The sequence below is a fragment of the Pieris rapae genome, chromosome 8 (assembly GCF_905147795.1).
Source record: "Pieris rapae chromosome 8, ilPieRapa1.1, whole genome shotgun sequence".
Taxonomy (NCBI): domain Eukaryota; kingdom Metazoa; phylum Arthropoda; class Insecta; order Lepidoptera; family Pieridae; genus Pieris; species Pieris rapae.
Window position 1 is genome coordinate 6,944,930 of NC_059516.1, and position 26,032 is coordinate 6,970,961.

General features: G+C 30.3%; 1 protein-coding gene across 4 annotated transcripts in view; it reads right to left on the reverse strand.

The window, feature by feature from the left end:
• The window catches only part of LOC110992117 (rab11 family-interacting protein 4), a 52,459-nt gene extending 29,575 nt beyond the window's left edge, over positions 1-22,884 (reverse strand). Inside the window, exons 1-6 of one of the 4 annotated variants that reach the window (XM_022257804.2) lie at positions 22,862-22,884; positions 22,623-22,752; positions 8,165-8,203; positions 3,372-3,469; positions 2,671-2,807; positions 1,202-1,285 (exon numbers count right to left, since the gene is read on the reverse strand). In XM_022257804.2, the coding sequence (XP_022113496.2) occupies positions 1,202-1,285; positions 2,671-2,807; positions 3,372-3,446 (296 nt within the window). In that variant the 5' untranslated portion in view covers positions 3,447-3,469; positions 8,165-8,203; positions 22,623-22,752; positions 22,862-22,884. Of the gene's footprint in view, positions 1-1,201; positions 1,286-2,670; positions 2,808-3,371; positions 3,470-4,616; positions 4,813-8,164; positions 8,204-22,622 lie in introns of those variants that run through there. The other 3 variants (XM_022257805.2, XM_022257802.2, XM_022257803.2) reach the window with 3 other exon arrangements.
• Between the last annotated feature and the right edge of the window lie 3,148 nt (positions 22,885-26,032).

Below are 26,032 nucleotides of genomic sequence, written 5' to 3' on the forward strand. Positions count from 1 at the left end.
ATGGATCGCACTACGTTTTCATCCAAAGCAAGAAGCTTAAAATTATTTGCCACAGAGCAAAACCACTATTTGTAAGGCGTGAATACTTTATGAATCCAGAGTGGAGCGAGGAACATAAACAAAAGAATGCGGTTCGCGTGTTTTTATTTTTAACGGATCTTTTGTTTTTTACTTTAGTCCGCGCGGATTTTGTTAGCCAGTAACATTATCATACAATATTTGCTGTCAACCTTTTTGGTGATTGAAATATTAACTAATAACATCCAAATTCCTAATTCAAATTCCTAAGGATTAAATTGGTAATAAGAAATTTTACAAAGTCGAGCAACTAACAAAAAATCTAAACTTTTTGTTAAGTAGGCACGTGAGAGTATTTATAAGCATAAATTACCCTTAGGACAATTGTTACATGGCCTTTCATAGTATAAAATAAATTATAGATTAAGTGTATGTTTTATTTCTCAGGCATTTACGTGTAATGCGCGATTAAAATAACAAAAGAATAACAGGCGTGGGACGATAAAATTACATAGATTTTTATTATTCATCAACAAAATTGCTCTTCTTGGTTTATGATTTAAATATTAAACGATTCTGTAGACTTTTAATTGAAAACGTATTATCATTTAGAAATAGATAAGTCCAAAGATACTGCAGTGACATGAAATATATCATAGAAGACGAAAATATAACGCGTCGAATATAAAAGGAAATGTTATATGTATTCGATATATGATTGTCTTTTACGCAAATTTGTGTAATGTTAAAGGATGTACTGTGCACATGTAGGTACTAAACAAGAAGTAAAGTTAACGTTTATCTCGCGAGATGGCGCTCGTTGCGTACAAGAACAAGCATTAACTTCCTACGAAAAGAAAAATCTTTAGTAAATATAATAAAAAAGGATGTTTAAAAAATTAGTGCACGAGTGGAGGCTATCCACACTGGGATTGTGGCGTGGGCAGCTAATTTCTACTTAAAACTTGCATCTTATAAATAAACTACTTTTCTTAGACTAGAATCTAACACTAGAATCTGGTAGGTATGTCTATACCTACCAGATTCTAGTGTATGAACGACTGAAGGACTATAAAATACCACAATCGATATTGTTCTCTAAAAGCTATTTTACAAACGAAATTAGTAGGTACAATAAAAAAGAGGTATACGATTAATTATTCTTATGATCATAGTATTGTACCTTGGAGGAGTCCGTCGTAAGCTAGTTCTCGTCCATGAATGTCGATTGAGATTATTCCCAGGACTTCGGGTTCCATTTTCTAATCTGTAATAAGAAGATGTTAAGATTATCCGTGACTTATAAGTTAAACAAATGAGTGGGAAAATGCTAATATTAATGTTTAAAGAATTTTATTTCTCATTACAAAAATGTATTTTATTGACATGAGAAACTAAACATGTATATAGGAGCGAAATACACGTATTAACTAAAAGTACGCTTCCAAATTACACTGCCCTTTCAAAACACATGCAACGCTACATAGACAATAGACATTGGACAAATAAATGAGGTGTGCAATAGACAACAATCACATAAATACGGAATTATCCGGTAATCTACTTTAAAACGAGAATGTTTTAGCATTTTTATTCTGCCATCATCTCCCTTATGTTTAAAAGTACGAGTCTTAATATAACTTTTCATCTACAGTATCCATTCGTCGCATTGGGTTAACATGGATGCAGTGATGAAGAGTCAGGTAGTAGTAACTAGTGAAATCTTTAAACAAGCAATTTTTGATTTAAGGTTCAGGTTTCTTTGTTTTGTTTTTTTAGAAATGTGTTAACTTAAACTGCAGAAATGATTATATGTGTTGTGGTGTGCTTTAATATGTACATTCATATGTATATGATAATAAAGATAGAACAGGAAGTGTGTTCAAAAAGTTTCTGTTTAATTTGTTTGACATTTAGATGAAGTATGGCATCGCGAATGAACAAACGAAAGAATTCAACGATTTAAAACTACACAAATGAAAGAAAATATGGCATAAGGCATAAGTAATATTGTTTATGATAAAAAACGAGTGATGAACAATTGAAATAGTAAAACTAAGATATCTGTTATATATTTTATAATATCTTTACTCAGTTATAGGATTGTTATAACAAAAACTACATAATTAATATTACGGTTAAATGATTTTTTAATAGCCCTTTAATGTCTTCATAAAAACTTTACGAAGTAAAGTGATCTAGTATTTTTTCTGTATCATAGTAGATTAATATATCAAATATTATACAAATAAACGATATATTGTTGAGCTGTATTGCATAGGAAGACACCATTGAAAGTTGAAACCCAATCAAACTTCACTAAAAGGTAATTTAAGATTCTTAAGAAATTGACATTTAGTATTAATCTCAGATCAATAGAAAAGGTTAGTAATAATGAATGGTATCCAAAAGAGAATAAAAGACTATGATAAGACCAACATCTCAGTTAAGGTTGATATATGTATATTGTGTATAATCAATAATCACTAAAGTCGGGTCTTCCCCGGAAATAGCCTTAAAGACAGAACTTTCCTAATTGCCCTAAAACTTAAGCCAATCGGCTTATAAGTTATCTTTATTATTTCTTCATTGGTATCGTAACTGCAAATTAAGGCTCTATTGCTGTTAAAATAAGCTATAATAGAAACCAACGCATTGCTAGATGTGTCTCCATCAGCTTCTCCATAGCATTCGAAGTTCTCTGCGTCGGAAATTGAGTTGCCCGGGCTGGAGTCAGCTGTGTTCTCTGCTTGGCTGGCTTGACTCACTTTGCTACTTCCCTTGCCATTCTGAAAGATGATAAATTCACATATATATACTAATTTATTTTATAATTTTAAAATTCGTAATATCTTACTTAAAAGCGCGTTTAAAAGAAATATCTGATTAAATGTGAGACTTTAATCTACGCGTTTAAATCCCGCCAGTGCACGAATATTATATAATGTTTAAAGAACTTTATTTCTCATTACAAAAACAGAAATATTTTATTTACATGAGAAACTTAATATTAATATGTATATATTATATACGAGCGAGATACACGTCGCCATTAGCCGTCACAATTTTAGTCAACTATATTCATTCTAACATGCATCTCATCATCATATACTTTACTTTTTCGTAAGAACACCAGTAGGTCTAAGCCCAAAAAATCGATAACTTGGGTCAGACGTAAACGGGCTGAAACCTATTACTTGCTTATAAATAATAATTAATCAATGATCAAGCAAACAGATATTGAAATCAACTGCATGTCCAAGAAGATGTAGCGCCACTCGGTTCTTTGTGTTTGTTATTGTTTAATATATATATAGTTTATATATATATATTATAAAACACAAAGGGTATACCTGAAGTTTTCGTGGTACATTTCCTGGCGAAGATCTCGGTGATTTGGTTCTTTGGAAAACACTCGGTGCCATCATCACAGCCGCCGGCACCTTCGACTCTGAAAATATATAACTAAATTATTATTTACCTCATATCATAAATTTGTCATAGTTGAAATAAATTAAAAATTTATATTATGATTTCTAACTAATTAATTTTGGTTCCTCAAGTTATATGACGTAAGTTGCTCTAAGCAAAAACTAACATACAATGTACAAAAACAAATTAAAAGCAAATATTTAAATTTTATATCTGAAGGATATATATTTATATATTGTCATAATAATGTTATGACTTATAGCGTAAGTAATTATAATATTATAAATATACGCGTTTCTCAATTATTACTGATTTTTAAGCGAGTCATTTTGCCCTCAGATCTAAAATATCGATCGAAGAAAGTTTTATATTTATAGACAGACCTTTTGAATATGAATCACAGATCTAGGAGAGGTGTGAATCAAAATGGCGTACATGATATATTGTGGGTTAGTTACGCCTTTATATATATTTGTCGTCAAAAACGTCATACCTGGCATTAAGTATTTGATGAATGGAGGTCGCAGACAATCAAACTTTATTTACATTATATGTATTGGTATAATTTCATTTTAGGATTGAGTTAGTAAAGTGTTTGAGTGATTTTCTATTGAGTTGATTCTACAAATTGAATTTTAAGATGTGAGAGTATACATATATAAAAATTTTAATTGAATTTTGTGGTCTGTGCTCGATTTCAAATACCATAATTAATGTTGGTTTTATGGGTTAATATAAAAACAACTCTTACTTTAATATGGTCATGCTCTAAAAGGCCTTAACGTACTTACATTTTTTAACGAATTGTTTGCCTATATATACCACATGTAGGATATTAATCGTATGATATTTAAACTCATTATTCTCAAAACTAATATCTATCGAAATTTAATATCAATCAAATATCCACTTATCAGGAATAAAGAAGGTGACACAGTTTTGATCTAACATTAAAAATAAGAAAATTATGACTTTTAATATAGTATATATATAAATGTACCGGTACAGTCTTTATGTGTGTCATGCAAATAATAGGATTTCCTACATAGTAAAAAAATTAAAATTTTAATTATTACTCCAGTGAGGTCACGTCATGTTCAAATCTTTGTCCTTCAGCTAAAAACACATGTCATTTATAATTTCACCTAATATAAAGTTATTCTAACCATAAATAAGTCTGTTCAGTATCCGAAAGTAGATAACCAGTAATCTGGCGAGCAGCACCAATCTTCTCCACCACACTTCAAGATAACCACTCAAATTCAAATTGTCAGTTCCAAGGAACACCGCCTCCAACATTTATGTAAGTCCATCACTTATTTTCGCTAGTTAGTCAGTCGTTAGTTTTTAACCTTCCAAGAATAAAACACTAATAGTAATCATAGGTCGGATTAGTTAAATAAGAAATGAAACATACGTTTCCTACCACCTAGGATAATATAATTAAGTTTTAATTATAAATTTTGTAATAATTAACACCTAACAAAAATTTACTAAGAACATTATCAAGAAGAACATTCAATTAATCGCGGATGTCATAAGTTTTAGATATTTGTGTGTCTGTCTGGGATTGTAACTATCAAACGATTAAACATTTATATTTTCTTTACCTCCAGGAATGCAGACAGTGAAAACAATTCATACTTGATTCACGGGGTTAATTAGCGGGAAATGCGTTACCTAAATACGATGTATTACACCAATGCTCCGCTGCATCACTGCATTTCTAATTTACATAGAAATTCAATAATAAATGAGCATGTCGATAAGGAAATTGTGTTATCGGGTCTCGTAGCAAAGGTGTGACTGGTACGGCTTGTACGAAGCCGATTGTAATTCTTGTTTTTTGTTCCATTGTTTTTACATTTATGTCGTTTTGCTTGATGAGCAAAGTTTAATACATGTACTCAGTGAATCATTTATTTGGAACACAGCTACTGAGATTTACATACTAAAGAAATTAAATATTTATTAATGTTACTACATTATGTTTTTCATAGTTTTAAACATATCTGTATTTCATTTAACATTCAATAACTATATTTCAGATTTAACATATCATAATTTGATTCGCAAATATAAAATAATTTATTAAGGCTGTATTGACGTGTACGCTATTGATTTTCAAATAGTGAAACAAGTGTTACGCTCTCTGCACAAATATCTCAAGAAAGGTGAGCTTTGTTGCACCGGTGGGTTTCAACATGAGACTCAAATGATGCCTGACTATCTGATCACTCTTAATTACTGGTCGTCGACTTCGACAAGTAAAATCATGCTAATACCGACGTCTCACCTAAAATTAAAAAAAAAATACCAGAATGGATCGAATCTACCCTTAAAATAATTAAACGCGTCGTAGCCCCTTCGGTTTTTTTTAAAGTCAGTTAAAACTTAAAGGTATGCTTGTTCTATATAATTTATTTTTTTAGCTATGATTATTATTCATATTACTTAAAAGCTTTTTAAGCAGTTGAAATGTTCAAACCTATATTCACTTTAAATTCACAAAATTCCTAACGGAGTCAAAGACAGAAATTTATTTGTCAAAAACATTGATGTACTATATATAGGTAACATTGGCCTGAGTTGTTTTATCACAAATCTTCTAAATATAAAAAAGTAATAACACTATGGAATGCGGTCTTTCATCAAGATATAAAACCGGTAGCAAAAGTTATCTAGATTCCAACGAGTTTGCTTATTTTCCTACTTTCTTTCCGTCTACCTAAACATTTCATCACTTCACCAAGTTTTTCCCTAAAAGGACACCAATCGCTTAATTCGATTTCTATGGGCTCTTACGATAAAGATTTTTATATAACATTTTCCGCTTCAAACATTCACACTATTTGTATTGAAACATTACACTGACACGCGATATTCTCTATTTTTACAAGGGCCGCACCGCCAGCCAGCCCCAATGACCGGCATAAACTGACAGCCCTGCTGCAATACCCTACGCTTATGCAATAATATTACGGTATCAATAAAAACTAAGTTATAAACCTGCCAATAACGGTTATTGAGGTTTTCTTAGAAATATTTATAGCCTTAGATTTCTTAATGTACCGTGTTAGATTTCTATTTTCACTAAAAAGAGTATCTAATTCATTTTTGTGATAACAATAATATAGAAGTGAGCTGGTCTTTTTTACTTTTCCGGTTATATGATACAAACATGGATATTAAGGTGGAAATTTAAAATGGATCCTTTACTTAAACTATTTACGTATATCATTGTTACCTGTTTAATATATCGTTAATAATTGATAATATTGAGCTGTAAATCTATAAGTGAGGTGATACAATTTCATAAAGTAAAACATATAAGTATAATTATAGGCTGTTTTAATGAAAATTATGATTAATTATTATTTTTATTTACCTACACGAATTTAGTCCTTAATGAAATATAGCCAACGCCTTATTAAGTATATATAAAGGACAACAAAAAATAATTATTGTAGTATACGAAGTTAGTAGACACTTGTCGGTAAACAAATTACGACTGACATAAAGATACATGCTTTTATTTTTGGTATAATTTAAGTAGAATATGCTTTTATACAATTGTTAGAAATGTAGCCAATAACTGTACGTGATAAGGCACGTGATTAAACAAAATCGTTATATTATGAAAATGACGTCTGTACCATGATAAATTAGATTTATAAACACTATGTATGTTTTAGCAAAGTTCATTAAAAATCACAATTATTTACAAGATATTTTCAGATCAAAATGATGATTCAAATTAAAACCTTTAAACAATTAATGATTTTGAAGAAATAAATGTGTTTCGTGCTAGTGCATGCCTGCGTAGTTAGTAGCAATGCCATTTAAAAACAGTTTATATGTTTTCAGCGAGTAGGGCGCTGAAGCAATTTAAAATCTTTAAAAAATGTCATATAAACAGACCTAGAATTGTTTACGCACGCTTGCATGGGTTGCTTTATAGTTTGTACTTACATTTTAGACAGATTTTTATCTTACGAATTACCTTGGCGACCTCAACGTGATTCTTTTTTTGGTACTAAGACAATTTTTTAGTATAAATTTATGAAAGCATGAAAGTTTCGTATCGATTTCAATGGGAGCGTCAGGTTCAATGACCTCCATTGCATAACGAGTAACTGATGCTGTGGGAACTATTACAATTTCATGTATTCTAATGAACATCTAATAGATTTTTAGGTGTTTTTGTAATTTAATTTGGAAATGTTTAAAATCAGACTGTGAGTACAATTAAAGCGTGTGATTTAATGTCAAAATCAGTGATCTTTTACATAAGTCTATTACAAATCCAAATCCAATGATCAATTGCTAGATTAGTTGCACTTTAACTTATAACTGAAATAACTGAGCGTTTTTTTGATCAATTTTATCCAGACCACTATGTGGAATCAACTGCTTGTCGAAGTATTTTGACTTTCAATTCGACTTATGGTCCTTCAAGAAAAGGGCATAACAATTCTTAATAGAAAGCGTATTCGAGTGCCTTCTGTCTCTGTGAGTGTGTCCAGAGGTTTATTATTTCGGACTTTAGGATATCAGATGAATCTGTTCTATAAAAAAATACAGCATCGCTCGCATGGGTTTTGTTATATTTAGGTATAATTATAGTTATATTTACAAAATTAAATTATAATTAAAGGTATGGGTATATATATCTAATCATTGTATTATGTCATGAATAAATAATATAGCTTACATTGGTTCAGTCAGGTTGCGTTGGCGATTGCCTCAGACCCTATAAGAAAAATAAATTAAGTTAGTATTTAACGTTTTTCCTCATCTTTAGCGTTCATTGATATTATTATAAACAAAAGATATTCATGATGGTTTCAGACACTCCAAAGAGATCACCACAAATGTTACAGGTATTACCTACCAGTGATATTATTTACTATAGGACTTGATTCTGTAAAAAGAATAAAGAATGCCTGCCGCATTTACATATAATTTTAAATACTGCCTGATTAATAGGTTCAAAGAGTTTCGTAATATTTGTAAATTCAAGTAAACGATTTCACTCACGAATATCAGTTCATTGGCCAGCTCGTGCGTTTGAACTGACTGAATTTAATTTTGTTTTTAAATAGTTTCGTATTTTTAAAGGAAACGCCCATAATAAAAGTAAAACTGTTGTTACACGAATTTATTAAATTATGTATACATAACTCCTTGTTAAGATTGATGTACCTACAGCTGTCAGTCATAAAGTTTAGGATATAGGAAACTCCCATTTCCCAAAAAAAACTATGGCGTTTAACGCCTTATACCAATAATCTATAACCTATCTCAATCCATTTTTAACTAAGATAGACATCTTTATCCAAATATTGTTAAAAGTGTGCCAATAACCAATCGATTATTACCATAATAGCCATATGTCGATGCAAGCTGCCATGGTATCTCGGATATATGTGGATAGACCTTTGTATGAAAATGACAGTTCAACTGTGCCAATATCCTAGTGCGAAGAGATGGCATTCTATCCGTCGTCGCCAAAAATGGATTGTCTTCGTAAGGTTTGGTTATTGCGATGCAGATAGAAGATCGATCGATTGTTACGGTCTGATCTCAGATTGTTTTCAATCTGAGATTGTGGATTAATTATTGGGTTCAGCCGTAAAGGAACTTGACTCAGTCCAGCGAATCAGAGCGAGTGTTAGCGAAAATGTTACTCGGACCATAACAATGTTCTAGCTACTTCAATACGCCTACTTTCCTATGGCTTGAATTACTATACGCTTTGTTTTTATTACAACGGTGAAACCGAACACCGTACCGTGGCTACTGTATCTAACTAATCTAGTAAAGAATAATAATATACATTTTCATGTTTTAATATAAGTATATAGGCAATAAGAATTTTAAGAGCAGTATTGGCCTAGGGGTGACCGTGTCTCACAGAAGACTGTTCCCTGACTGTGCACCAAAGGACTTTATGTGTATATATGCGCATCTAACTCTAGCTCAGACAGAAGGCTCATCACCTAGATGTGATAAACAAAAGTGTCTATTTAAAAAAATAAAAAAATAGTGCAATTTATGTCTAAAACCCATTTAAAGCTGTAGGGCCACTGGATTTCTATTAATAAATTAAATATGTCTTTAACATTTGGAAATTGAAAATAATAAATAAGAAAGAGACCAACTAGTATCAGCCCACAGTATGCCAGAGTGTTGAATTGTAGTACTCTTCATAGGGTTAATAAAAATAAAATAAACTGTTGATCTGTGAACTGTTGATAGGTGATTGAAGCACCTATATCATTACACATACATAACGTAAATTCATTAAGAACAATTTACGAATCCTGTCGGATGGACATGTTGACAAAAATAAGAATATGAAGCAACCTTCATTCCTATTAAGGTTGTAGCGGATATATGTTGTATTAGTCATCGATCGGCAGTCATGACCTCAGCCAAACGACAATAACGTCTTAACTGGCACGCAGATTATCTGAAAGCCTTTGTAATTGAATATATTCATACTACTACTACATACTATATAACTATCAAATTATTGTAAAAAGTTGTAAATGTGAATTGACAATTAATTTAATTTGTTTTTCTTGTGAAGTGTACATGTTTACCTATATGAATAAAGATGAACTTCTTTTAATATTACAGATTTTGCGCTTATGAATGTAAGAAACGGTGAGCTTTGACATCAAAATTGACCGTAAATGTTGTGGAACAGACAGCGGGACGCCTCATTCCAATTATAGCGAACATTTATAGCACATTTTATATTTGCGTCTCCACGCAAGTATATGCTTTAACTGGAATAGAGCCAAATGTACACGGATAGATTTCTAACTAAAGTAACATGTTACAAAGGGAATAATAACATACTATAAGAACTAAAGATATCTTTTGAATTCAAGCTAAATAGTCAATTTCCAGGCTAATATCAGAATTGCATAATTAGTGTAATATGCAAGAATATATGTGGTTTTTCATAGATACTAATAGTTCATAAAGTAATGGTTTTGTAATCTAATAAATAAGCGATGATATACGTGACAAGTATGTATTTTGAAATAATGACTTTCAGATGCTTCGTTGGAGCGCAATTTAAAAGATTTATTGCATTCTTCACACCACCGATTAGTATTATGTCCATAAATTACCAAAAGTTACGTGAAAATTGTTGGAGTTATATAGCTTTTAGTTGAAAATAGCACACTACCTTTCGGTGATTAATATAAATACCAACGGTTGTTAGGAATATCGATTTTCTTTGAAGTTATATTTACTAGATGATAAGTACTTGCGACGGTTTGAATGATTTTTACAATAGTATTTTTTGATTAAGATAATGTTTCTCTGATAAGAAATTTCTGAGATCAACGAGGATGATAATCGCTGGAAGACCTATCGGTCTTCCATCGTGACGACATCGACATTCATCTACTATCTAGGCTTGTGCCCATAGACTAATTTGTTCTATATAGACGCAAAAGATTTATGTTTTACAGATAAATATAGCCTGCATCAGTATTGCATTCATAATAATCAACGGAAACACACATCAGCTCTATTTACGCCCTTCGAACACGCAAAGCCTTTTCTGGGTCAAAGCCTGTCACAAGCCACGTACATGACCGAATCGTATTTCATTCAAATATGTTTACTATTTCACGAAAATATGATTCATACTTGATTTAACAAATAATTACATCATTGTGACCTGAAATAGTCACAAAATGGTTCTTATTCTTAGGATAAAAAAGCAAAAGAAAAAAGAAGAGCAAATACATATATCATTATTGAGAATCCACGGAAACGTATTAAGTCTGAAATAATATCTCAATATCGTCGTAGGATAGCATGCCAGCCAGTGGACTGTGAGATGTAAATGTGTATGTAATAAGTGTCAGGAGTATCTGTACAATATATTTAGTATGTGAATAAGCAAGCTGCACTTAATAATTAGTTATAAAGTCCTCTCTTATTTAGATAAGAGAGGATGAGAACTAAGAAACTAATAACCGTAGGGTTGTCCCTCTATATTTCTAAAACCTATCGTTGTACCCTGAAACATAAGAATATATATTCACATATAAATAAGTATCTGTGAAAGAAGCCTTTCCTACGAGTAGAGGGATCAGAGGTTCAAAGTGGTGGGATTTTCTCAAAGTTATCTCAAGCTCACCACTATAATTGAGGGCTTGAAGGAATCTCCGCCACTTTAAAAGGAAGCGAGGAATAATGTGTATTGTACCAATAAAAACTCCCAGGTATTTTAAGCCATTTTTATAGGAAATTCAACATGTGAAGTCAACACTATTACATAACATCTTTCATGAGAACTTTCAAAGAACTTCAAAGCTCTTTTATTTAAACTAACTTGTACAATAGTCTTGGGTATGATATTTTGGTTTGATTAATTGGCCGAAAGCCAAGATTTAAAATCTGTCAATACCTGTTAATAATGTAACCTGTTCACTTAATTAATCTCTGAAAAATTATGATCAGTATCAACGTGTTATATTGTACCAATATTTATTATTAAACGGTGGGTGAAACGTGAATACTCTAGTGAGATTTTAAAGGATTTTATATGCACCAGATTGAGTTGAATTTAGACCTAAAGTTCTATAAGAGAGGCGTTGAAGTCTCCTGAAATATTTTCGAATATAGAAGATATATATCGTGGACATGAATATAAAATATTGTTCAAATATTTATTGGAACCCATATACTCTCCTGTCTTTTTATCTAATGTGTAAATTATTTTATTAATAGTTTAATTCGACTCCATATCAAAGAGGGTTTATAAGTAAAATAGATTATTATTTCGCAGTATTTTTCTCAATGAATTTCATTATTTGATGTCACGTAATGTGTCTGTAAGTGATTTGGCACGTTTCGCATCTTATGACGTCATCAGCATTGGACACAGAAGATCAAGGTTCGAATGACATTGGAAATATTTACATGCAGTTGTGAATGACGTAGAAAATTTCAATCAAAGAATAAACATGCTATTTCAATATTTAAATATTTCATTTCAGGTTGACATTCAAACTTGCTCTCACAATTGACACAAATACTCTTTATGTGACATTCAATAAAAATAAAACCTTTGTATTTTGAATGTGTGTCCTATTTCTTAATTACATATGCCTTCTTATTCGTAAAAACTCAATACTATTGCACTAGTTAAACAGAAGCTGTCTTTTTTTCATCACAGTGCAAACTCGATTTTCAAGAAAGAGACAGATTCAAAAGAAAGAGACACGTGCGTACAATATTTGGTAATACATAAGTAAACCTTACATACATTATAACATACTACTGCTTACAATACTTTTATAACAGGGCACTAAGTCTCGTATAAAAATGTCTTACCGAACCTTGACACTTAAAGAATGAACAGAAACGGCTCGTATATTTGTATTTATCTTTACATATTTATTGTAGCCGAAATATGTTTAATCCGCTTAACGTTTTTGTATGTTTTCATTTACACGTTAAACCAAAGGTGACTGAAACCCACAACAGTATATTCGTTATCGTCTCATGTACCTCACGTTTTGTGAGATTTGACCAACATTTACATAAAACTATTTGATAAAATATTTTTCTACAGTTTATGTAAGCATGATCATGTCAAAATATTAATCGTTTTATCAACCAACTACAATGAACGCGATTAAATGAAATTTAATAGAAAACCTTCGATTGGTCATTTCAATAATTCAATGCCCTTTGTTCGTATAATCAGATTATAACGCTCTTGCTTCCATGCCGTAATAATACCAGCTCTATGTACTTAATGCTACAATACATGTGTATGTACATTATACATTACATATATATACATTATACCAAAAAGAGCGACGTAAAAGAGTGTGATGTAGATACAGGCAATTCATTACAACTCAATTAATGTCTAACCTATCTTTTATACAAATACAAAAACCCCCTTTGAGTTAAGGTATTGTTTTAATGTTAAATAAAAATCATTAATACATTAGAAAATCTTCTGAAAAATCAAATGAAAATTTCTATACGTTTACAGATTAGTGGAAACATGGAGGTTAAGATCGTTGGGAACTGTTTTTGTTTGAAAAATAACATAAGTAATAATATATATGTGTAACACTTAAAACTCGACTTGTTCACGTGTTTTCCAGTAGGTACGTCATAGCTTCTGACAGGGTTGGCAATTGGCATGAATAAAACAATTTATCGGGCTGGAGTAATATTTATATGAGGTGTTGTCACAGAACTTGTAATAAAATGGAATAAAATAAGAACAGGCAGTTCTATTTAAAGAATTCATAAATAATTCCCGGCTGTAAAGTTCTTGATGTCGAATGAAAGTAACTCAATGGACTAGTAATGAGTAGATCGTTATACCCCATATCTATATATAATTATTGGGATTTCCCCCATTCACAGAATAGATTTCATAGTTCATAGACATATTTCCGCCGGTTTAGTAATATAAAATCAACATTAGAACATACAGGTTTTGTAAAGAGATATTGAATAGAGATACGCAACATAAAATAAATTACTCTCCATTGAACTTTTTTGTAAACCTTACAATTACTGAATTTATTAAAAAGATCAAGTCTAGAAATCATTCGTTCAAATTATTCGTTTCATAGAAAATCCCTACTAAATTCTGAAAGTAGATCGTATCAGAATCGCTTCAAGTAAATAGAATGTAGGTCGACTTATCGAAGTTTAACCAAAGAACTGCGACCGTATTAAATTACTTTATCCATATCGTAATTTCTTGTATTTGATTCCGAACCTCGTTTGAGCGATTACAAAATAGTACAATTTCGCAAAATATTATTTCGATACTGTCACTCGACAAATAGAAGAAAATGAAACGATAGACAATACAAAATTGAAACAAAAAGACAGTGTTGTCCATGTCTTGAAGACAAAACAAAGTTAGATAACCATTCAAAATCAAATAAAGTTTTATAGTGATTCCGCGATTACATTTCCACTTCGTAAGCCCCAATTCTCAAGTTAAAGAATATATAAAACTAGTAATTACATTGAATTCGTTGTTACCTTGGAGTGTATCGCAGGATGTAAAGACATTTAATGTTCAGGAAATGTACAAAATCGAAGGAAAGCAAGGCTATTTCTTCGGTATTAGCAAATTGTCGTGACTCAGACCTGGAGGATACCTAGGTAGGTGGAGTTGATATTTATTATTAATTATGAAATGATAGGAAAACAAATGTCTAGGTAATGCGAAGCTTGCAAATTGCAGATCGAATGCTTATATCTATTTCTATATACATATATACAAATATAGCCACAGTCAAGAGTAGTTAGTAAGGGGGGTAATAATAACAAATTTAAAAATGAAAGGACATTATTATCTTGTTGCATAAAAATCCTTCAAATCCTTAAATAATGACTGACTATGAAAACGTTTTATGAACAAATAAATTTTACGAAAGTATAGTATGAAATATATAAATTATTGCAAGTGTTAGTAACTGTTATCATGTGATTGGCATACGTCGTGTGAAACAGTCTTATCGTGGTATCTGATTACACAATGATTGCACTTAAACAAATATCTCTGACTTAAATATCAGTTTATGTGTCCACACTGCCAAACTAATATCGCAAAGCTAATTTTACCGTATTAAAATCCTACCGATTTTTTAAATTATAAATACATAGTTTGAAATTTCATCCCCTTATATCTGTCCCTTTTCATCACATCGAAAACGCAATCATGCAATAGACTGATTATTTTTTTATGAATATGTCACCTAAATTCTAGTAGGGGCGGCTTTGCGGGCACCAGATGGAAATAGCTAGAGATTTAAAATACTCCTACCTATCCAGTAGTTATTAAAGCTCTATTATAGCGCAGCTACGTAAATGCAATATTTGTTCTGTCTGCGCAAACAATTGATATTTTAATAACACATTATTCTTCATGCAAACGCAATGCTTCATGCCAACGTTAATTTAGGTACTAACAGTTTACGAAATAAATAACTGAATTTATTTAATTTATGTTATCAGTGTAGAAAATCTACTAACCTAGTAGAAAATGCACTTTTAAAATAAAGTAAGTAATGTTATTTACATTTATTAAATTCTTAGCAAAAAAAAATATTCTATACGAAATGGCTGCCTTTGGCTTTTTTAATACATGCCTTTAATGAACAACGTTCAAAAAAGAAAAAAATATGTATCTGCAAGCCCCCTGTTACCGGAGCGGAATGTACTGGGAATAAGTATAAAAAATTGTTTTCGAAAATACAATGATTAGATAGTTATTGAACCGTTAACGCGGCGCTAAAATATATTTTCTACTTTATCTGTCAAAGCCCCGATGACAGATACAAAAAACTAATGGATATTTAGTACCGTAATAGAGAACTAGTTCTTAACCATTATTTACTCATGAAGAATGTCCGCTTTGTAAATGAACTAAAAAAAAGAAATGTTATCTGCTTCCAGTTTTTATTATACTATGCAAAATTAAACAGATGCCAAACCATTGAAATTAACAGTCAGATTCATAATCGATGTTAAGCGCAAACGCCTCGCGTTATTAAAAATAATGTTATTTACATTTGAAAAATTTATTAAATTCTTAAGAAAAGTAAAAAAAATATTCTATACGATATGGCTGACTTTGGTTTTTGACTTACGAGAGTATAGGTCATACATTGGTCTCGTTGAATTTCGACTAGGTACTCAATGCTGAGAATGACTGTCTCATCCAGAGTTTATCATTTTATTTTTTAACACTTGCATAAAGAAATGTTGTACAATTGACATATTTCAATGAAAAGGAGAGCAACTGAAGGCCTTAAAGCTTTCGAACGATATCTTACAAGTAAGTGAAAAAAAAGTAGATAAGGTAAGCAAGAACACATACCTTGTTATTTAAATCTAATGGAATAGAATATAACAATTGAAAACATACAATATTAAAAAAGTGCATCACAATAATTTTAATTGTCTATTTGTATGAATTATTTATTTATTTATTTTATTTATTCACATTTCAAAGAAACCCTAATGCCATAATAAATAATACTTACTGTATTTTTATAATTAAGTCATTAATTTTAGAACAATTTATCAAGAGGTGGGGTGTACTCGTATAAAAGAAATTTTCCAATCGTTTAAATAACTGGATTAAGGTTTTTATATGTCTATATACGGTTTGCAACCATTACTACAGTGCAATGCATTCTCCAAAGGCACAACAAAGATACCGTACTAAAACAGTTAAATAAGAACTATTTCTATCATTCCCTTCGGTCCAGTCCGACCGTTATAAACCAGTAAACCGATCGTTGTAAATCACGGTCAAGATTGTATTGAACTCAATCGATTTGTGTAATTAGAAATTATTATACAGATGTAGTAGCGATATATTTAGATGAAACCGATGTTACTAGATATATGTTATTAATAGTTCATAGTGTAACAATATAAATAACAACGTAAGCTGATTATTCTGTATATTTCATGCAGTTCAGATTTAGGCAGGACCATTTATTAGATTCTAGATTATTCTTTAATGATTAAATATTATTGAATTATTTTAGTATAAACATTATTCACTAATTAATCAACAGACGTGTTTTTATCAGCGTAATTAAATACTAATTTGATTAGAAACCAGATTCCAAAACGCCCCTTTACGCAATTAACTTTCATAGATTCATATAATTACAATTATTCTCATAACTAAAATTATAATAAATTGCATACTTATAGGAATATAATCTTGGAAATCTAGGAACATCGCTAGCGATGCTAGATTATTTACTCACGTCCAAACAAACATGGTTTTCAAGAAATGATATTAATTATACACCATACATCAACAAGAAATTGTGTATTGTTTGAAGAGTGTTAGCGTGAAATCGATGGTAAACCATGGGAGTGCTCTGACAATGGATAGCATGCTCGAGAAAGTCGCCATTACATATGTTTTTTCTCTTTAAATGTATCATCATTTACCAAATCAAAGAATTCTAGACGAATACGATGAATAAGAATATAAGAAAGTCAAGAACTTTGAATAATTAAGAATATGAATATTGTATCTGTTAAAAAAATTAAATTAAGGATTAGTAAAAATCACAAACAAAACGGGCCTCATGTCATCATTTTCCACACAAAAATCTCGTTTTTCTGTCGTCCTAAATACCTGACGTTATCTTTGTGACATGGGTGAAAGTATACGGCGTGCGCTTATGCCCACTATGTGTAGTATTTACTTACAATTACGTCATTTGTGTGTCACTAGTAATCAATATAAAACCTTTTTTCTAAACATCTCTTGTGGTTATTGGAGGCTAAGAAAATAAAGTAGAGGCTTGTTTATAGTCTAGGAATACCGCCCTTTTCGCCTTTTACTCTACCTTGAATATTTTAGATTTTTGCCTTATTTTAGAGGTGGTCATTTTATCAGTACGCACAATATAAGAGAATAATTATATAATTATTGCGTAAACAGAATGTATTTCTAAAGTCCACGCTGTTTCATATGACAGGAGAAAGTCGCTGACATAACTGTACATAATATGCATTCAGTACACACAAAATGTATATTAGACAATTGTGAGAATATATAAACATTGCATTGTTTTAATAAAAGTGAAATACATCGATAGTTTACCAAGAGTTGTAAAATGTATTTTAATCCCTATTTGGTAAAGTTTCGTTTTTTCCCCCGTATCATTGTCTTGACATACTCGAAAAGTCTTTATGTTTTAAGGAGAGATAGGGAATTTCTACATCAGGATAATTTTAAAGCCTACAATAATTAATGGTACTGCGAGATACATAGAAAGCCGGTCGCGTCACTAATCCGACAATATTCTTTAAATATTAAGAGGTAAGAGGCAGCACGGTTGCTCTCTCTGCACCCTCGTTCATGTTAATATGTTTATTAGATGATACGTTTTGAAAATGCTTACAGCGTCAACACACTAATAAATAGGAACCGAGAAATTTAGTTTACTATTCAAAATTGGAATATTTGTTTTATAGTGCTCTTTGAATTGAAACGATATGTGTTTAGAGATACTCTGTAATTTACTTAAAGATCTTACCTATTTAGGTGACAGTTATAAGCCTTCATTAATATTGCATAAAACAGGAAAGACGAGTTTTTTGGTTTCCCGTGCCATGGGAATGCCTATCCTACTGTGTCGGGTGTTGCGTGGGAACTTGGGGTAAGTTATTTGTAAAAGGTCAAGTCAATTCATATTTATGAGGTAATTAAAGAAAACCGCATTTATAGCTGTACAACTACTTAGACAGTTTTGACTTTTGACCTATTGGTATAGATCTGTTTCTAATTCGATTTATAAGCGTTTCGCTTTCAACTAATGCGGTTAAACGATTCTTATAAATTATTATATATAAATTTACGTAAGTGTTATTGTTTTTGTGTAGGAATCAATTATATTTACTTGGTCAGTATTAAAACTAAAATACACTTATGAAGAAAACAATTGGTAAAATTTCAACAATAAATTAGCTAACAATACCACTTTCCATTTGTTTTACTTTCACCAATAGTTCGTAAATGAAAATAAAATCAGTTGGATTTCAACTGGTGTTTCGAGAATGACCAATATAATAATAATCACAAATAGTGATATAATTATAATGTTTTACTTATACACAATGTAATGTATGTTTATATTCTATCCGTACATAATGATAATTAAACCAAAAGCATTAACATCTAAAAGCCAGAGGTAGAATAATTTTATAAGTTTAGTTTAAACAGGAATACAATTAACAGATACTACTCTAAATTAAATATACTAAAATTATAGTTTAAATTGAGTCTGACTTTCATACTACCAACGTAAAAACAATTATCAGTTTTCAATTGAACAGACGAAGAAATATGTCTGCCCCATTCCGAATGGAGGTGCTTTTTTATTCATTTCCAGCAAATCTGCTCAATTTAAAAAATAATTCCTGCCCAATTATAACTTATATCAACTTCGTGAAACTACAAAACGATAAAAACTATAATTGGTTAAAAAAACAATGTATTGCCAATATATTTATGAGTTTACGGCTATTAGTTCAATACAAGGTTTTGAAAGCCTGAAGGTTATTTATCTTATGAAACTCATGATCTGCGTATACGCGAATTACATACAGTGTTGTCTAGAAACGACTTTTTAATAAAAAAAGAAATCTTAAAACGTTCCGTTAAGTCCTATAGACGATTTCCGCCTAATTATTTTTGGTTGCATAACATACTTAGTTCTCTAATCGAATCATAGAATATTTTATATTACATTTGTGAAATTTTGTTAATGGCTCACTGTCAACGAATAAAACGGAAAATCTAAGAAAGTTAGTAAACATATTTCAATGTTTATAAATTCGCACCCATTCTCAATCGAGATGTGCTCATGTTTTTCAACAAATACCCAGTTTAAAACGATTCATTGGGAGTTATGTGTCATGGAATCGATTGTTTAATAAACATTTTTTCGTAGCCCTGTTCTATATATATATTTTAGGTCTTTTTCATGAACGTACCATTTAGCCTTTTAAATGTTTGGTGTATTTAAAATAATCGCAAAGAATAATATTAATAAAATTACAATATTCAAGAGTCTATTCATTTGAGGATTATTATGTTTAATAATGTAGTTATTGCATCAACCTTTTTAAATTGTTTACCGTTCTCTAAAAATATTATATATATCTAAAAAACTTCCTTCCGATACAATTCTTTAGTTTTTATGCATTAAGGAACTTAAATAGATTTAAAAAATAAATAAATATTGAGCAAAAAGTAATAATTTATTTAATTTCATTTAGGTTATTATTGATATCTGATTATTAGCACGATATTAAGTGTAACGACCTCGAGACTAAACAGAGAGCAAAAACTATTGAAGTAGAACCTATTTTAAGGTTATTATAAAAATTCCTAATGTACGTGATTACATTGTAGGAGAAATGGATCATGATATAACCTGACTATTTATAATGTAATCGCAATTAGGAAATTCTTAAATATCGTCATTTTAAAATTGTTTGCCCAACGGATTCATCAATTCCGAATTTAAATTTCAAGTTCTTATTCTGTGGCTAAAAAACATCTGAAACTTAGTCACTTGGTGCATCCCATGGTGTGAACATCCTAAAATGCATTATTTGCACTTTCGAAAGGGGTGAAATATAGAATGAACCAGTGGCATATATATATAAAAATTAGCATGAACGCCGGAATGGTTTGCTATCCCAAAAAAATATTACGTAGTATGTATATTATATAATTAAAACATTGTTTGAATAAACTACCATGCGCCCTTTCCCTGTTTATTGCCGGATACAAGAGTCACTGAACCGCTAACATACGATACTTTTATGGCATTACCTGTAAATACAGAGTATGAGCCATACAACTGATAAATAATAATCTACTATCACTAGGGTTTAAAAAGATGCTGCAAAAACTGGTTTTGAGGAGGTATTGTTGCAACTTTCTAATCAAGCCTTCGAAAAATTAACTATAGAGAATTACTTATGTTGAATTTTCTAAACGGGGATCTTTAAACCTATCTACATGCTGTAAATAGAAGTCGAATCCATTTTAAAAGCTACATAACAAATCAGATAGGTTGACTGTGCTAATCACACAGGTATTCTGAATAAAAAAAAACGAGAGTTTGCCGCCTCGCTGTATCTATTTCAAGCCATTATCTGTCCTATATTTATCATTAAGACCTACATATAATGATATAAGCGTTTTAATGCTAATAAATGAGATTAAGAACTATAACATTGGTAGTGTTGACTTGACGGTTTCAGGCCACCGAGGTCTGTATATATTTGTTTACACAAATATATACGAAATTAATTTTCTTAAAAAGCCTTGGTTTCTAAAGCAATATAAAAACGCTGTGGTCGATTAACCTGATTTTGACCCTAGGAAATAAAAATATTACAGCGCTAAACGCTGTATGCTTGTTATACTAGATCTTATGAATTCCAAATTAATTACATTATTTAATAATTACGGGGCCAAGGTATGTATTAATGAATAAATTGTTCAACACAGTTATTTAATAAACGTATATTTATAACGGCGAGATATTAGAACTCTCTCATAAAAAATGAGTCATCATTTGTACCTGTATGCTTCATCTTTTGTTCATGGTTTTCAATAAGTTATGACGTCACACGTTTTTCGACAACGCATCGTCACATTATTAAAAAGACTTAGCTTTAAGCTTTAAGTGTCTCGTCAAAACATTTCGGACGATTTCTTATGCATATAAAAGGGGAAAAATTTTAGCATTTCTTTTTCTGTGGTTTATAATAATCTTTTCATATAGAATACAATTCAAAATATTAAGTTTTAGAGTTTTTGACAAACAGGGCTAATGGTGGGAATATATTATATTATGACAGATTATTCCCAGATATTAAGACATGCATACTTAAACTTACTTTAATTATTTGAATCACATTAGCATATATCTGTAGTTTATTTATTTTATGATAAAATCATTATTTTTATCTGTTTACCTAGCCAAATCTTTAGGATGGAGAATGCACTTTACAATAGCAACCTTACCCCTCTACTGTTATCTTAAGCCCCCGCCAAACAGATGACGTAGCTATGCAGTACATATTGAAACATTTTATATATAATTTAAGTAACATTAAAGTTTAATCAGTACATATACCGGTTTATTATTTTTTTAGAAATTACAACATACATAATATAATATACTATTGTATAGAATCACTTAAAGCTATTTTTTATGGCATTGTATTACGCTCGCACACTGTTTCGCGTAAGTTTTAGGGCAACCCCAAACACCTGTTTAATCGTAACATTTAAACACTTGTTACAATAATACACTTTTTTTAATTTGTATTTTATTATTTAAACTTTTAAATCGTAATATCATATGTTTTATTAAGACTCTACGTAGAGTTGGCAAGTGACAAATATTATAAATATCGTAGGTATTTTCTTTCATTAGTTTATAGATGTTATAGAGAATATTAAATTGAATAAAGATACATTGAAAAACCAACACGAAGATGCAATTATCAGAGCAGATCCCATAAAACCGGATTCTTAAAACGTTAACGTTAGAATTGGTCTCATTAAAGATTAAATATTATATTACCTTGCCAGTCGCGTATGAAAACGAAGACAGAACTAGCGTCAAAGCCTCCGCCTCAAGGACAGTAAACCACAAACAGAAAACTTGTCACAATTTCGAAACACTAAGGCACAAATTATGAATACTTGGAAAACTGAAAATGTTAAAACACTATATAAAAAACTTATATAAATTATTTGTATTTGCGTATAATACGCAGGTTATAAACAGGATTTTTACGACTATAATTCCACTAAACACACCTGTCACATACGCAAGTTCTGCGGTAACTGACCGTGTTGCAGCGCCCTACGCTGATAGGTTTTCAAGCGCAAAGCGCTGTAAAAACGTATTCGAAATTGTTGCCTCATATTATAGTATCAAATAAAAATTTAGTAATTAATTATTTCGCAACCTAATATTCTGTATACGATGTGATATGTACCTACAAATCCTGAGTACACACTTTTGCACGGTTATAACCTTCATATTCCTATTAATAAATTTTAGAATAACTACAAAATATAAAAACTCTTGCTTTACAGCAATTATAAAAAGTAATGTACATAAAAAATATATATGTAATTTATAAATCAATTTCTTTTTCTCGAGTATATTATTCTTTGATAATTTATCTAATCCTAATGAAAATAAAACCAGTAGTATTTTCGCATAAAAGTAATCAGTTTGTATTTATTTCACTACAGATGTTGGCGGGAGGTGTAACAACAAGCGACAGAAGCGCTTTAGGAGTATATATATTTCAAGAAAGAGACAGACAACATTCACAGTTGTATTGTAAATTATGGAGATACCAAAGATGTGAGATAAGGACGACTGCTAACTGCTAAGCGCTAAGCCTCAAGAACTTAGAACGCAGTGGATTGTTTTAACGACAACGGAATAGTCAAGTCATAAATAGTGTCATATTATTTTTACGGAAAAATTAGACTTAAAGGTAAACTTGATTATTGAAAACTTGTGTTTTTCATAAAATATTAATATAACTAGCTGACAGACGAAATCAAATAATTAATTTGCGTTTTAAAAGGCTCTACTTTTTCTGATATGAAAAAGACACTATTGGTCTGAAAGTCGAAATTTCAATGTAAAGAACGTAAAACTTCTTGAAAGCTATAATAAAACATACGTGTTTAAAAGCGATGGCGACGTGGTTTATAGAGTTATGTTTTGTTCGTAAGCACTAAGCACCGTTCCACTGTGTTGCGCGTGCGCCGTACCTCCTATTACCTGGTACGGACAGCGCCACTCCCCTCCCTCACCTCTGCCGCGTATTTCAAATTTTCAACAAATGACAATCGTGGCCAGATTTGAGATTACTAACAACTGTCTAAATTTTGTGAAGGCTACAACCAACGTTGCCAAAACATTGCTTTAACTAATTAAAGCTAATCAAACTCAAGTAAAAAATGTGTGCGTGTGACCTTTACGCGCGATAAAAGTAAAACTTCTTTGGCGTTGACTGCATATATCACTGAAATGATTAAATATTAACTTAATAAATATCATATTATAATTTAATTATATTTATTTTTCATGAGCTTTACAAAGATTATTCGAATACGAAGGTAAGATCAGCACATATCATATTCAATAACCTTGTTATTGAATATTATAGAATGTCGCAATCGTCAGAAAATTTCTTATTAATTTGCTTATTTTAAAAGTAATAAATCAATAAGTATATTTACAGATTTTCAAAACACTGCAATTTAAAATAGTTTTTTTTAACTGTTTAGAATGAATTTTTTTTTATTCACTTTGCTATTCTCTTATACAACATTTTTATTTTTATATAAAGTAGACCAGATTTTTAGGATAATTAATTTGATATTAATTTACTTCTTACAAAACTGTAAATTACGTAATTAAGCGAAAAAACTAACCGTATCTACAACAAAATAAAAGCAAGCTAGGATGGGAAGCTTCCCTCTTTAGTGGAATTTTAATTTGGTCACATGTTACTGCTATGGATTATGATTTTAAATATAAATATACTAATAATATCTTAATTACAAGAATAAAAAAAATGGCAATCAATTCAGATAATGCATCACTAGATGGCGACTGACGAAACTATAAAACGCGGTATGGTTGTTATTAATGAATCACGATTCTAAAAAAGTTTCACTTTAAAAATTAAAACGAATTGTTTTGATTCTTAAACTTAAAAGATCACAAAATTAAAGTATTTAAATAATATTTTAAAAAGCAATTTAGAAGTTTACTATTAAACATTTACAAGCAACATTATATAGCTTGCAATTTCAAGGAACTTCAAGCAGTAAAATTTTCTAGAATTATTCAAAGTTTTACTATATCTAGGTGATATAGATCTAGATGACTATATAAAGGTGATTGTCAGCCAGCGGTTCTGCAAATATACTCGAAAATAAAGTTAATACATCATGGCTTTTCCAAGATCCTATTTACATCCTTTCCATTTCCAAAACTTGTGAAATTTATGGAAAAGTTAATGAAAAAGGATTTAATGAATAATATCTATATTGGCAACTAAAATACTAAGGGTTTAAAAATTACTATATCGACAATCAAATATCTCCTGCAAGCAATTAAATACTATAGTAGATAACTTTAATTTGCGATATTTTACATAAGGTGTAGGTAAGTTAGTCTGTATCAATATATGTCACACTTGTAGACCTTGATCAAAATCCTCGTTCAGTTTAAAATAAATACCTACTTCTTTTTCATAATATATTATATTTTATATACCAAGGCGTAATTACTACCTCTTAATTTATAGTCTATGACTATACAGTTTGTTACAACCACGTCAATTCTAAAGTGGTTACTTAAAAAAAAAATATGTTAGTAATTAGAATAAGCATTTAAGGTATCAAAAGTAATTTATTAAGTTATAATTTATTGATTAAATACCATTTTCATTCATATATAAAAGAGATTCAAAAATTTTCACGATGTTTTTAATTTAACCTCAATTGTAACACAGACTATAATTCAATGTTTTATTAAGAGATTTAATAAAATACAAAAAAAAACAATCGTTTATAAACAAGTATTTTTTTAGCATATTCTCAAGACGAGAAGATATAATTATCTCAGTTGTAAATTAAAAATAAATATAATTGGGCATTATTACACCATGAACAACCAGTATAATAATATGTAAATATAGTTTTTAATTTCTTTAATACACCAAGAAATAGTTTTTTTAAATTTACAACTGAGATTTCAAACATTCAAGGTCTCGTGTTGAATGGCATTCCTTAGAGGAAAGTATTATTTTTAACTTACGTACAATTTAATTTCTGCCAAAACATGCAACGTAACATTTTTCAAATCTTAAAATTTTTATCAATACATTTATTTCGATTATCGTAGCCGACTCTTATTACCATAGATCATGACACAGGCGTTTAAATTATTCT